Source organism: Vanellus vanellus (genome assembly GCF_965231255.1).
Source record: "Vanellus vanellus genome assembly, chromosome: 1".
In the NCBI taxonomy this organism is placed as follows: Eukaryota; Metazoa; Chordata; class Aves; order Charadriiformes; family Charadriidae; genus Vanellus; species Vanellus vanellus.
The window spans coordinates 118,121,692-118,136,520 of record NC_138905.1 but is presented as its reverse complement, the minus strand read 5'-3'; the positions used below and the strand labels follow the sequence as shown (position 1 = coordinate 118,136,520).

The 14,829-nt window shown below is 41.3% G+C and overlaps 1 protein-coding gene across 1 annotated transcript in view; it reads left to right on the top strand.

Moving 5' to 3' along the window:
* The window catches only part of URB1 (URB1 ribosome biogenesis homolog), a 56,565-nt gene that overhangs the window by 16,715 nt on the left and 25,021 nt on the right, over window positions 1-14,829 (top strand). Inside the window, exons 12-20 of the mRNA XM_082485535.1 lie at window positions 234-384; window positions 2,899-3,021; window positions 5,211-5,323; window positions 6,541-6,660; window positions 10,033-10,149; window positions 10,812-10,950; window positions 12,065-12,235; window positions 13,480-13,676; window positions 14,239-14,463. Of these exons, the coding sequence (XP_082341661.1) occupies window positions 234-384; window positions 2,899-3,021; window positions 5,211-5,323; window positions 6,541-6,660; window positions 10,033-10,149; window positions 10,812-10,950; window positions 12,065-12,235; window positions 13,480-13,676; window positions 14,239-14,463 (1,356 nt within the window). The remainder of the gene's footprint in view (window positions 1-233; window positions 385-2,898; window positions 3,022-5,210; window positions 5,324-6,540; window positions 6,661-10,032; window positions 10,150-10,811; window positions 10,951-12,064; window positions 12,236-13,479; window positions 13,677-14,238; window positions 14,464-14,829) is intronic.

Sequence of the window (14,829 nt, the reverse complement as noted above, 5' to 3'; positions counted from 1 at the left end):
AATGTAATTTTTTTACAGGAAACCTTTCAATAAGATGTTCTTTCCAATATTTATGTTCTGCAAAAATTAAAGTGTACTACTTGATTTCAGATCTTTTTCCAATTACATACAAGATCAGTTACAACCTTTGTGACGAGCAGCAAATCCTCTTGTTGGTTGATTGTGAATATTTTTATCACAGTAGCTTTGTCTCATGCAGGAGAACTATTGCAATTTACTCTCTTTGCTTCTAGCTTTTACCAGACATGAACAATATAGTGGCTGCCTGGCAGTCCCTTCTGAAGCAAGGGAAAGAACACCCTGATGGCCAACAGGAGAAAAGGGAAAGTGATATCTCCACTGTGAAGGTGATGACTGAGTCAGCAGAAGTTGCCGAACAGCATGGTAGGCAAAGCAGGTGGAGTTACCCCTTCTTACATGTGCATGAATGGATGTTGTGAAATCCTCATCCCACGTAAGGTAGTTAACTTCAGCAGAGTCCAGATGTCACTTGTGCATTTAGTATTCATCTTTGCTTTGTTCAGTTCTTTGGGCAGTTTAATTCTGACCAGTGTCAGAAGTGCCTAAGAACGCTTCTACAATGCTACAAGGATGTTAAGCAATTTGCCTTTCTGCTGTCGCAGAGTCACAGAATGATTGAGGTTGGAAGGGACCTCTGGGGGTCATCTTGTCCAACCCCCCTGCCTCAACCTGGTTGCCCAGGACCATGTCTAAACAGCTTTTGAGTATCTCCAAGGATGGAGACTCCACACTCCTCTCTGGGTAACCTGTGCCAGTGCTCGGTCACCCTCACAGTAAAAAAGGCATTTCCCGATGTTCAGAGAGAACCTCGTGTTTCAGTTTGTGCCTGTTGCCTTTAGTCCTGTTACTGGGCACCACTGAAAAGAGCCTGTCTCTGTCCTCTTTGCACCCTCCCTGCAGGTATTTATACACAATGATGAGATCCCCCTCACCCTTCTCTTCTCCAGGCTGAAAAGTCCCAGCTCTCTTAGCCTTTCCTCGTAGGAGAGATCCTCCAATCCCTTCACCTTTGTGGCCCTTTGTTGGACTCTCTCCAGTATGTCCATGGCTTTCTTGTAATGGGGAGCCCAGAGCTGGACACAGTACTCCAGTTGTGGGCTCACCAGAGCTGAGTAGAGGGGAAGGATCACCTCCCTTTACCTGCTGGCAATGCTTTGCCTAATGCAGTCCAGGATACTGGTAGCCTTCTCTGCGGCAAGGGCACATCGCTGGCTCGTGTTCAACCTGGTGTCCACCAGGACTCCCAGGTCCTTTTCTGCCAACCTGCTTTCCAGTTGGATGGCCCCCAGCACGTACTGGCAAATAGAGTTGTTCCTCCTCAGGTACAGGAGCCTGCAATTCCTCTTGTTGAACTTAACCCTTCTGATCTTGACCCTTTTATGCTAGTAGGAGTATTTCGCAGCCACACAATAAAACAGGAAGGGAAACTGAAAAATAATTTTTTGAGGAATTTTAGTTTGCCTTCTGTGTTTTCCTATGAGATAATGTTTTTTTCAAGTAGTTAGTTACTGTGGCTATACAAATACTTGTAGCACAGGAGTAAAAACATGCAAGAGTTCGAAGAGGGACAGAGAGTTGGAGTGAAGGCTTCAGTTTTCCTCTCTTGAAACCAGCATCCCTCCTGAAGGACTTGCTTTCATAGTCCCATTGCAGGGAACTGGAAGTTTCTCTGTAGCTTGGCTAGCAGCCTGCAATGTTTTACTTATAGAGGGAAGATAAATTTTCAGCCAGTTTCACGCCCTTCACAGGGCATATTCCACAGCGAGACTTCCTGGAGCAGAGAGTTTATCACTGTATGTCCTATGTGTGGCTTCAGGCAGCAAAATAGCTGTCAACGCTGACTCTCCGAGGCTCTTTGGTAGAGTGCCTGCTGAAACCAATGGAGCAGCTAATCTCTAAAGTACTGTAGCTGTAGTTTCTCTGCACACTATGGTGATAATACTGTGTCACTTACTCTCAGCTCACTTTTTACAGCTTTATTTGCACTGTGGCCACTGGAGAATTCTTTTTTAATGGTAGTTGAGACTCAGGCAAACAAAGACAAAGTTTATGTATGGCATCCATCCAGTTCTTCATGGCTCCCTGAGGGGCGACCCAGTTAACAGCAAAAAAGTAGGTGTTAAAAAAAAGTTTTGGCTACCCTTAATTTATTTTGCTTCCTTTCATTAGCGACTGGATAACAAGTAGTTTTTATGCGTCCTCATTTTATAAACTAAAAGAATATTTAGCTGTTGAAACAGCTTTTCCTAAGAAGTAAACGGCTGCCTTAACTGGAGTTGGTGTTTCTCTCATACAGATGTTTGTTGTCTTCCGCTTGCCAAAAGGTCACATTGAGAAAGTATTATTTTGAAGAGGGAAGGGAAAGAAAGAAACCTTTAACTGAAGTAATAAATTAGTAATAAATGAGTATACTGTCTCCTGCAGTTCCCCAGTCAAACCTACCTGGCATTAACTAAAAATAGAGTCCCCGGAAACCAGCAGCGTGACTATGTTGTTGCCTTCACTTTTTTCTGTTGTTCAGCCTTAAATTGAACAGCAATGGGATTGATTGGATTGTTACAGTGAGTGTTAAAATGCTGAGATTGTCTTTTGTATGTGTGAGCACTTTAGAATCAAATTAGAAATGACAAATGCCAATTTAAGCACTGAATAAGCTGGTTTAGTTTGTAAAATATTCACACAGGAATGCTGTGGAAGGAAATGGGGGATTCTTTTTTTTTTCTGTTTCTTCTTCTTAATGAGGAAGATAACCGATTACTTCATATGTAAGACTATTGGAAATAAAGTAAGTAATTCTCATGTTGAATAATGCAGGTACTACACTGTGGTCTCTTGGTATGAAGGAAGGAGAAACTAATTATGTAAATGCTTTGTTAGCTTCAGATGATGCTGAGACACTGTTTCTGAAAGCTGCACTGCTTCAGGTCATATGCCTTTATCAGAAGGTTGTGCCCCACTTGGTAGCACGGAGCAACTTTGATTTTAGCAAGCTGCTAAAAGGTATGTGATGGGTAATTTCTATTACCTTCATTTCTTTCTCTGGCTGCTTACAAAATCCACAACTGAAGGGAATGTTTGCTCTTCTTAGTACATGGAGAAAAAACTGTTATTTAAAAGTAACCCATTTTAGTTTCTTCGTTGTATTGGCATTTATTGTTGATATTTCTGCAGTGCTCTGGCACTCTCCCCTCTTAAATTCCATAGCTGCTCTGCTACACTCAGTTGTTGAAAGTGGTAGGTTGCCCTACAGTCTTCCTCCTTGTGTGTCATATTCTTGCAAAAATTTGGTCTTTATGGGGTTCTAATTCTGATGTTTCTGAGGAAGACATGTCCAACTCTTAATGAGATTTGGGTATGTAATTCTCCTAGACCTATGTCAACAATCCAACATAAGTAAGTTATTTCCAAACTCTTCTTAGCTGCAATGATGGAATTTTTTTTAACAGGGTAGTTCACAGAAAGTTTGGGGTGGGGGAGAAGCACGTGCTAATTCACCAGTCTCCTCTGGAAAAATCTTTTAATATTCAAGTATTTTTTCCATTTGCTGTGTTTTGAATTATTTTATCACAGTTTGGCAGCATGTGGGGAGAACAACAGTATTCTGTATGGTATTATCTCCTGTGGAAGATCTGTATATGGAAGCATTTTAGCAGTGTTGTTGTATTTTTGTCTCTGATGTCATGTTCATGGAGGGTATTCCTCTTCATACAGCAGAAGTAAACAGAGATGTTCTGTACCTGCTTAATGCAGTAAGGATGATGAGCCGCAAATTATGGGATGTAGGCAAGATCCTCCAATACTGCTTGTGGTACAATAAATACAGCCATTTAAAATCAGTACTGGAGGAGAGAGCAAAAAGTGGTTTGGGCATCATTGCTGTCTGTGGGCCGCTAGAGCTTGTAGGCCACCAAACTAGAGCAACTATCTGTGTTTTAGGCAGGTCTGGGATGTGTAAGAATGGGAGTTATGTAAATGCCTTAATTAAAGTTTGGGCTTTAAACAAAAAAACCCTTCAGAATCAACTGTCTCATGCGTGAGGTTCCCCCGCCTGTCAAAGCATATTTAATTGGCTTGTATACTTGTGACTCACCAAATCACATATCCTGTTTATCCCATTATTTCTTGCGTTGGTCTGCTTTTTCAAAATGGACGAAAGGCAGGACACGTTTTTATGAGGCAGAAATCTCTTTGATGGTGTGTTTTGTTACAATGTAAAATAATAAAATTAAAAAGTTGAATAGAGTGGAAGATAAAATGTCATTCTCAAACAAATGTAATGAAATGAGCCTGAATGTTAATTTTGATGCAGATGATACTGTAGAAAATTGTGGTGTAAATTAATCTTGAAACTTTCCTCTCTGAGATGCCAGCTTGAGAGTTCTGCTGTTCCTTCCCCTTGCCCTGATTGAAACATACACTCCAAAGGCAGCATATTTTTCTACCTTGTAACAGCAATATGTGCTTTACACAGCTGGTACAGTTTGATTGTTTGGTCTTACTGTTGCCTAGAATTTGTAGTGATGCATTTTTAAAATTTGTCGTTCTCTCTCTAATGTGGACGACAAAGATTCTACACAGACAATGAAAAGCACACTGAAACCAAAGCTTTTTACAGCTGATCTCTGTATATAACTTAACTGCAGTTAAAGTGTGGGCAGGACAATTTTTTGGAGCATGCTGCGAGGGTCTCTGCACAGCTGTGTGACTTGTAAGGTGAATAATTCTGAGGCTATGCCAAAGCAGTTGTAGTGAGCAGATGATAAAAGTGATGTAGGGAGAGACAAGTGTAAAGTTCAGTTGCCTGTAACAAATATTGTAATAGTATAAGCATTAAGATTTGTTATTGACTTAAATTCGTATTTTGGTCTCCAGTTTATCCATCCTCTTTATTTCCTGTAGGGCACAGCTTTTTGGGGTTGCTGAGACTGATAAAAGAGATTTTGTATTCCCATGCACCAGCAATGGGCTTGTGCCAGGGGCAGGTGTTAGACTCTCCCTGCTGAGGGCTGGATTCCAGCCTTAAATTGGCCAAACACAATCATAGTGTGTCTGGGGATCTCATGGTATCAAAATCTGTGGATTGCCAGCTTATCTCACAGTGGTGGTTTGAAACCCTAAATGATTTGTATTCCTGAAATCTCAGGAAGATATACCGAAATAAAGTTGATTATATTGCTTTCAAACCTCAGGTATTGTCACTGAAAAGGGCCTTCGAGAGGAGGTCCCTCCTGTTCTGCAGCACCATATACTGAAAGTAGCTTTGGAACTTCCTGCAAATAAATTTGCCTGGTTCAGGGTGCAGGTAAGAGACTTCAAGGCAGATTTATGTTCCTATTGTCCTCAAATCTTTACATCCCGCACTGCCTAGCTTTAAACTAGTCCCAGTCCAGTCATTTTAGGAGGTGACACTTTTGTAAGACCAGTAAGAATTATAGTCTTAGCATTAGTGAAGAATCCCTTCTGAGCTGAAAAGTTGTTCTACAAGGACAGAAACTTTTGCCGCCTCGAAGAGGGCTGGACAAGGTTCCTTCAGCTCTTCTTGTCCTTAGAGAGGGGCAAGAGTGAGAATTTGCTGGTTTCCACTTGTCTGGAAAGCCTGAAATTTCAGACCAAGGAACTGAGCTGCTGATAGGAGCCATCCCGCCCATTCCCAGGGAAGATTCTGTCATTTATTAAGGCTGTTCTTCTTCTCTGTGATTACTGGAAACCTTCAGGGCCCCTGCTGTCTTCTTTACTGCAGGCCTGTAAAGTAAAAGAGCTGTAGAGAGCCTTGCTTTTCACATCTGGAGAAATGAGCAGGCCTAACTTTGGAAGGAAGCAGAGACCCATGGTAGTGTGACTGTGACCCTGCTTTGTAGGAGATTTTCTGTCCTTTCTGGTTGGCAACAAAGGAGAACTGTGGAGAGTTAAGAGCAAGTGAAGGAAAACCCGGGAACAGGCAAAGAAGCTAAAGTATTTTTTTTGTGGCTTTACCCTTCTAGTATAGACATGTTTTAACAGAAAAGATAAAAGCTAAATCTGGCAATGTTACAGAGGATTATGGTTGTTAGACATCAAATGCAAGTCAGTGAGAAAAGCAGGGGAGGTAGCTGAAGGATCGTCATTTGATGTTCACCTAGCGTTCAGCATCCCCGTGACTTGCATTGTTTTCCTATTTGGGGATCAGTCTCTTAAATTACTATATTTCTTACTCAGACAGTACTTGTAGGAAATGTGAATCCTGGGGAGAACAGAAATAGGAGTAGGATGGATGATTGTAGAGGAAGGTGGCTTTATCTTGGACCCTTGTATTGGTATTTCTGTTACTTCTCTCTCCTTAAACTTTCAAAAAAAATGTTGTACTCAGTTTCCTGGTTCACTGAATGCAAAATAGTATAAATGATCCCATTCATTTCTGGCCTTGTTTTTTTTTGGGCAGGTCTATAAAATAATATACTTTTATTACATATCTGCTTCAGTGCAACATAATCCTGGACAGTGTTGCTGTACCAGGGGAATTTAAATATGTTTTTCTTCTAGGATGTTTCTGAGACAGAGAAGGTATCTGGTGAAAAATCAGTATTCTATTTACTGATGAAAATGTTTGTTACAAGTAACCATTATCATCTGAAAATTTCAACCAAAAAACTGATCATCAAGGTAAGTGTTTGATCTGAAATATCAGGATATTCACTATATCTCATTAACCTAAAATTTCTGTGTTCTAAAATTTTTCTTAAAGCTGATATCTTTACTGCATAGTTGTGTGGCCAACTGTTGTCCTTCCCATTTTCTGTGACTGTTCTTGGAAATCGCTGTAAGGTAACTACCTATTAGCTAAGTATTCTCTGAAAGTAAATGCTGTCAACTGAATTTGCTGCAACAGTTGATGAAATAGCAAGGAAAATGTCTTTAATGTTTGCCCGCCCACCCTCCCTAGGCTGAATTAATTCTGATACTGTAATAAACCAATGTAATTTGTACCTGTAAAGGTCTTGGTGTTGATCAAGAAGAGATTATTTTTTATCTTTCTTTTTTATGCTCGTTTATTTAATCTGTAGTTCATCACTCTAGCCTTCCTAAAGCCTTAGCTAGTTTGCTTTGGCCTTGCAAGATAGTCTTGTTTCTTACAGTCTGATATAGCCTCTGATGCAAAGAGTACTTCTGTCTTAAAAATGAATTAAAATCTCCCCTTCTGTAAGTTATCTGACTTTTCACAAGTGCTGATCAACTACAAATCTCATGAGGGCACCAGCGGCTGTCAGTTCTGGTATCATTTTAAAACTGAGCATGTTTTAGTTATCTAAGTAGGAGTAGAGACCTACATGAAAAACAAACCCAACCAAACAACTGTACCCCCCAAAAGAAAACCCAGAAAGCTGTTCGAAGGCCTGAACAGGGGTCCTTGTGGAGTGTCCCATGGTAATAATGGCATACAAGTTTGTATATAGCTTTGTGCATTTAATTTCTGCATTTAGCTTCAGTCACAGGGTGCAATTGTAGTGTTTAAACCACCACACCAAAGTTACAGTGATTGAATTAGGTACTAGTTGCCCTTGATCTCTGCAAGGGATTAAAGGCAGGTTAACTTTTTCTCACAGTAATGAATATCTCAATCAAAAGCTACCCAGTACAGGGTTTTTTTTTTAGTGTATTTGGATTCTTTTGCTGAGTGGAGATGTGGGCTGCCTGACTCATTCTTGTTTCCTCTTTTAGATTCAGTCTATTTCGTATTCCCTGAAGAGAATACAGGAGCAGTGAAGTTAGGGCAGTTATGTCAGCAGAAAGGCTGCTAAGAATAGATGTTAATGAGCGTGTTTTGCTTATTTTTCAGCAGTGCCATATAATCGGAAGGCATGTTTTTGGATTTCACATTCTGTTCCTGCCTGTTTTCATGAGAGCTGCAAATGTATTTCTATTTCAAGACTGCCAAAAATAGTTAATTATTTAAAAATAAATCGTGTTTTTTTTTTTCTTTCTTTAAATGAACTATCCTGTCAGATTCGTGTAAGCAGTGATGTTATTTTTATAGCTGATGGTGGTGTACACAGAGTAAACGTAGAGCAAATGAGCTGTGATAGCTTCCTTTGTATTTTATGTGTGAGGAAGAACAAAGGCACAGACGAATTCATCCTGCATAATTACAGTCATTTAACGTAGATGCCAGAGTTAGGAAGCTGGTCAAGGTTTCTTCTGTTGTTGAGAGTGAGGGGCAGGTGGTTCTACCACTGTGCAGTTCAAATTGCCTGTCATCTGGATTGTCCTTCGGACAGCCATTCTTCCTCCTCCTCCTCCTCTTCTCCCTCCTCCTCCTTTCTTTCTTTTACAGACAGAGCATAGGGTCACCAAGTTCCTAATTTAGGTGCCTCAAATAAGAGCCTGAATTTAGATAGCATGAAAGTGGGCAAAAATATCTTATTCCCTATTACTTGACTGTAGTAAAATTGTGTCTACCTCACCACCCACAGCAACCGTGAGTATGCCTACGCTTCCTTCTGGACTTTGCTGTGGCCACAATCCACTGTTCATTTGACTATTTACCCATCTGCCCTACTCTTTTAAGCACAGATAGATTTTGATTTAATTTAGCAGTGGTTTTTCTTTATATTACCTTAGTAGTTTTCAAAAGCCCCCCTACAGGCTGTTTTTAAGGGTATGGCTCTTCTTGTTTCTTGCTATAATGGTATGAAGATGTACAACCTTTTTAAAGCAGTATAGCCTGCTCTCCTGAAATTGTAAGAATAAGATTTACTAAAGTGGAGGGAACGAATGCTCTGTGTCCAGGCAACTTTGACCTCAGCAGGGCTTGTGCTGACTGACTGCTGACAGTAGAAGGACTCTATGTGGTTGGACCAAAAGTCCTTCTAGCCTTTATCCCGGCTCTTACGTTTGGCTGTGCCTTGGGGAGAGACCCTCCTTGCCAGCGTGTGAGACAGCATTGTAGTAGCCCCCATTGCAGGGGACACATCTTGTGTTTTAGGCCATGTGATGGGTCAGGGGACACACTAGTTCCGCTGAAGCTGTCCAACATATAAGGCTCTTTTGCAGGCTGGGACCGGTGAGATGGATTGGTGCTGGCTGTGGCTCTGTACTGCAGCCAGCTCTCTTCCTCTCTGTCCCTGCACCGTACGCCTTGAGCAAGGAAGCGGCAGAGAGGCTGCTGCAGTGAACAGCACTGCAGGTAGCACAAGGGCCTCTGAGTCTGGTGTGTACTGCCCTGTCATGTGCTGAAGCAGGTTCCCGTGCCCTGAGTGCTTGTAGAAGTCTTGTATTCCAGATGCATGGGAATGAATGTTCATAGTGAGATCACCACGCGCTTGCTGTCCAATCCAGTGAATAGCTGTTGGCAGCATACTTGAATGAGGTGCGTATGGGATCCATCCCATAAACGTGGTCACTGTGAGAGCAGGAACCAAGTGGATTAGTGCTGCAGGCAGCAGGTGAGAGGAGGAGAGGCTCTGAGAAGACAGGACCAGAAAGAACTTGCTCTCAGCTGATTTTCCCAGTAGTGAGAGAGTAAGCCATGTTTTGCCTCTTATTTTGGTCATTCTTAAAGCCCTCCTTTGCCCCAGGACTGCTTCCTGCCCTTTTCCTACAGAGCCTCTGTGTCTCGCCAAACTCAGCGTGTTTCATTCGTCAGCTCTAACATAGTCATGCCTCACTTTTTACTGCTTTTGCTCAGAAAGCAGTAAGCGAATGGCTGTGACAAAGACACTAGGCCTTGGTCCTAGTTAGGCTGAGGTCAGGTGATACAGTCTTCAGAGATTTTGTTATAAAAAATGCATTCAGTTTTGCCCTCTGTTACAGAGTTAGAGTGGCCCTGGTGAGTGGGAATAAGGCCTTTTGAACCGTGAGGGTGAGAATGACAGATACTTCTTTTCATAAACTTGCTCTTCTTTTTTTTCTTTCCAAGAAAAAGAAAACATGAGATTGCTATACAAAAAGATCTATACTTTTGGGGGGTTTTGTATTTAAGTTGGTTTTGTGGTTTGTTTTTTTTTTTCTTACCCTTCCATTTGGTTTTCTGAACAGGTTTTACGTGACAGCGGAGTGTTTGAGTACACATGGAAGGAACTTTCAGTTTGGCTGGAGCACTTGGATAATACAAAAGAAGACAAAAAGGAAGCAGTGATTCAATTTTTGGAAAGGGTAACAACTGTTCAAATTAGCTGGATAAACAATGCCAAGAATAGCATTAATGGAAACTAATTATTTTGTTGCTATTGTTGAGAAACCTGTCAAAGATCAGTGAATGAATTCTGAGAAAAGCAGTGTTTGTAATTCTTTATACAGAGTTGACATCTTTCTTGTCTTGGGTGGGAGGACAGTGAAATGATTTGGAGGAAAATTAAATTCAGAAAGATAAGTTGTTATTACAGCATTGTTGTTATAAGAGTAGAGTATTCTGTGTGTGGGTAGCTCTTATCTCCTCTCTATGTGGCAATATCTGCCAAAATTATCAGACCTGAGTAAATTGTAATCTTTTACAAGAAAAGTTTATATTTCCTGTTTACTTTTCAGGATGTTAAATGCCTAGTGCTTCCTTTTCATTGCAGTCTCCCCAGGGACTTAGTCTGTGGTAGTACTTCAGGTGTGAAATTGCAGTGGACATTTCTTTTTCCATCAAACCCAGTGTCCCATGTACAGCAATAACCATAGGTAGATTCCTGCAGAAGTATGTGGAAGCTGTCTTCCTAAAACTTTCCCAGCTTCCAACCACTTTTAGAGCATAGTCTTTCTTAACAAGATATGGATCCCGTAGACTTAATAGCCTGTGCACTTTATGTTTCTCTCTCAACCTTTGTTAACAGGTCCTGTTGAAACTGGTGACAAATCCCTATCCATATACAGATAAAGCAGCAGACCTTGTACAGGAAGCGAGTATGCTCCAAGTTAATATGTTTAAACAAGACTCTGATAACGTCAGCATCCCCATCTCTCACATTGATGGTATGTGGTGATTCCCTCAACAACAGAGAATTCCAAGACTTTGTTGATAAATTTTCTAGCCCTAATCTGCAAACTGATAACTATGGAAATCCTGCTTAAGTAAGGACCTACAGGATTCAGTCCTCCAGTTGTATTTAGTATTAGAAGTGGAAGCCTGAATTGCAAAGTTATCACCTTACCTCCAAAATTAATTTCTGATGCAGTTAAGCTGTTTTAACAGTATTTTAAATGTCTCTCTTCAGGCTTCTGCAGCAGCATTTTCTAACTAAAATGAAAACTATTACAGTTCCTCTCCCTGGGGCTGCTCATATCTGTTCATCTGAGAGAAAGGGTCTGGGGTGCCGAGGGAATGTTCTTACTCCCAGGCGCACAGCTGGAATTTTGCTGCTCCTGCTCTCTGGGACCAGTCACAGCCCTACTGCAGACAAACTCAGAATTCTGCAGATGTGGACACTTGGACAACTTACCATGTGCTAGCTGTTCTGCTGTAACAGTCCATGCATAGGATTTTGCAGTACATAAATGTAAGATAATTGAGGTAGTTTAACACTTGGTAGCAGATGGTTAAGTTGCCTGGAGTTGACTGTATTACAGAGGTGTAATGTCAGCCACGGAATACATGGTATCTTCTTTGTATGTTAAAGTTGTCTTTGACTCTTTCATGACCAAGGTGTGGTTCTCTAACCACAGAGCGGAGGATCTTTTCAAGGACTGCTCAGAATGTTCTTTTAATGGGGAAATGGCTGCTTCCTTCATGCTTCCTTCGTACTTCCTCATACTCATTTCCTGTCATGGTTGTTCTCTGATCATCTTTACCTAATGCCATAAAGATAGCAGTAGGTGATGCACCTCTTCCCCTCCCTTACTTTTGTCAGCTGGACAGCAATGTTGAAAGGCAAAAAGTAAAGTTAAACATACAGTAAGAGGCAGTGATTTTTACAGTTGCACTTACCATTCACCCCATTCACCCCATTGCTAGACCAATATGTCTTTCATAATTTTTTCTGCTTTTGGAATTCAGAAGCTGCCTTGTATTCCTGGAGTGTTGGATTCTACCTCTGTTGTTTTCTAGTTAGTCTAAATCATCGGCTTACCTTTTTTCTTCACTTAATAGATGTTCTGGATATGGTGGATGTCCTAATTGAGGGCAGTGATGGCTTAGATGAAGAAATTGGGTTCGCTTTAAACGAAGACATGATTGTCCAAACATTTCCATTCAGTGCTGTTGTCCCTGCTGCATTAGAAGTCAGGAATATACTGTTGCTTCAGACTGAAAATGGAACAGGTACAGAATTTTTTGTTTCTATGTATTGTCTATGCTGGTGGAGTGGAAGTGGGATCATTCTTACCCAATGAGCTCCTTGAGACATTTTATCATCTTCGTTGCAAGCAGAAGGAGGTGCAGATCCGTGGTGTTCCCTGCTCAAGAGAGGCATTAAAGCTTATGAAGTGCTTCTGTCCTTTTTTCCTGACCTTAAAGAAGCTTGCTCTTGGTTTCTGGAGTAGGGAAAATAGATGGAAATGCAGGCATTCTATAAACTGCCATTTGACTCTAGAGAGCTCCTACTGTGGTAAAACAAACTTTTCCAGGTTCGAAAAAGAGAGCCCACCTTTCCTCGATGAGATGCAGGGAAGTGGAGGAGGAGAATGACCCCAGGCTCTAAGCACAGTATAATGGGGACTGAGACACAATGCAGAGACACTGTCCCTGCATGGACAGTCTTGGCCTGGAGGCAGTTGCGCTTCAATAACTGTTTTAAGCACAGAGTGTGCAGATCGTGAAAGGAAGATGGTTTCAATGGCTGTAGGCAGCTATTCCACTGAGACCAGTCAGTAGGAAAGAGGACAGTACTGTTGAATAGAAAATGGATGTGTTTTCCAAAGAAAAATTCTTCAGAGATGAAGCTCCAGGGGTGAATGTTGCAAAGTTCTGCCACCTCCTTGAGGAAAGGATTTGGAGTGTGGAGTTACAGGGGCAGCAGTTGGCCTCAGAGCAGGATTTGCCAACTGCACAGCACCTAAGTCCTGTGTATATTTGGCGGTTGAGTAGCACATGGGGTGGGACTGAAAGTCCCAGTTCTGAAAGAAAATCCTACATATCTAACCAGTGCATGTAAACCTGGGTGTGTTCCCCCAGTACAAATCAGTTGTCCTCTTAGGTGGTGCTTGGCTGGGGTCTTTATCCGTCCAAATACAGACAAGTTTAGCATAACACAGCAAAGGCAGAGTTAGTTTTATGCTTGTCTGGAAGTAAACAGGCCAACCTGAGCATGTATCTTAAAGTGGGGTGATTATTTATGTCAACAAGGATTACTGTATGGAGTATTTTTCCAGATACCACACTGGATCAGGAACACTTGTCTAGCTTGCCACAAACACCTTTTAATCCTATTCAGTATTTTGCTAAATGATGCTATATGGCCATTTGCCCAGGGTTTAAGGAAAGAGGGTTGCCCTAGTGTTTGTGCTCATGCAGATTACTTCTCTCAACAGAAATTTCTTTTCTTTTTTTTTATTTTGCTTATGTAGGAGCACACATCGTAGAGTATCTTGTTGCCGTTTTCACTGACCTCTTACACTCTCAGAGAGAACCCCTCGCCCTCTGCTTGATGTTCCAGCTCTATGATAAAGATCTGCAGTCCCTGAAAGTTTCTAAGTATCCTCAGCTCTACCAATTTAACCAGTACTATAAACTTTGGATACCCCAGCAATCTCAGGAACCTGTGGTATGGAATACCTGAAGTCACTTGAATGCTTGAGCCAGTATTACTATAAAATGTCACAGTGTATAAAGGTTACGTTTTCATCAGAAAGTGCGTTTACATTAAGCTTATTCTGTATTGCTTCTTGATGACATTGAGACAAAAATTTACTCAAGGGTGGGTTTTTTTTTTAATGCTGTGGTTGGGAAGTGAAGCCAGGGCTCAAAGGTTGTACACAATCACCCAGACTACAGCTCCTATCAGGCAGAGTGTAGCATAATGTATGATGTGGCCAGAGGAGCCAGTTTACAGTGGTTGGAGTTCACCCAGGTGTGGGTTGGGAATGCATGGACCAGCTGTGCTGGGGGTTGCTGTGTTTTTCTGTTAATCCAGCAGTGACCATGTACAGATTTGCCATGGGACACCTTTGACTAGCTCTGTGATAGCAGGAGTGTACACGTATGTTCCTGGAGCTTCAGTCCCGCTTTCAGCACAGAAGTAATTTCAAAACAGAGGTAGCTAAAGAAACTTCCGATTCATACTCATGGTTATTTTTCTTTTATGTTTTTTTTTCCATTTTAAACAGTTTAAAAAATGCAAAGAGGTATGCAAAGAACCTGCTGTGGTCTTGGATTCTGTATTTACCACTTTGCTAAAGAAAGCCTATGAGAGAGGAAGCAATACCTTATTAGAAGATGATATCCAGACAAAATTGAGAGACTTGGCTTCCCAGCTCCCGTGTGAACAGCTTTTGTTAGGAGTAAAGCATGTGTTGCTCTACCTAAAATCCACAGTGGAGAACTTCGGCAGTGTAAGAGCAGTATTGTGATGATATTGTGGGTTTGTTTGTTTTATTTTAGTGCAGAAAATACAGATGACTTGGCTGTTAAAACTTAGTGATTCAGTTCTGCAGTTTTTTCACATACTCGGCTCTCACTGAGGCTATAGAGCACCAAACCTGCACCTAATTTGTAAACAAATGTTTGTGCTTCTGATTGTTGAGGAGACTTGGATTTACTTTGCATGGGTTACCTTACTGATCTGTGCATAGTGCAGATAAACTCCAGATTTTAGTCTAGCTCCTGGGTTTCCATAAGAATACTCTCCAGAGAGTGAAATTCATTGGTCTGTGTTACGCCAGAAGTCACAGTATAGATGAAAATCTATAAATACTTAT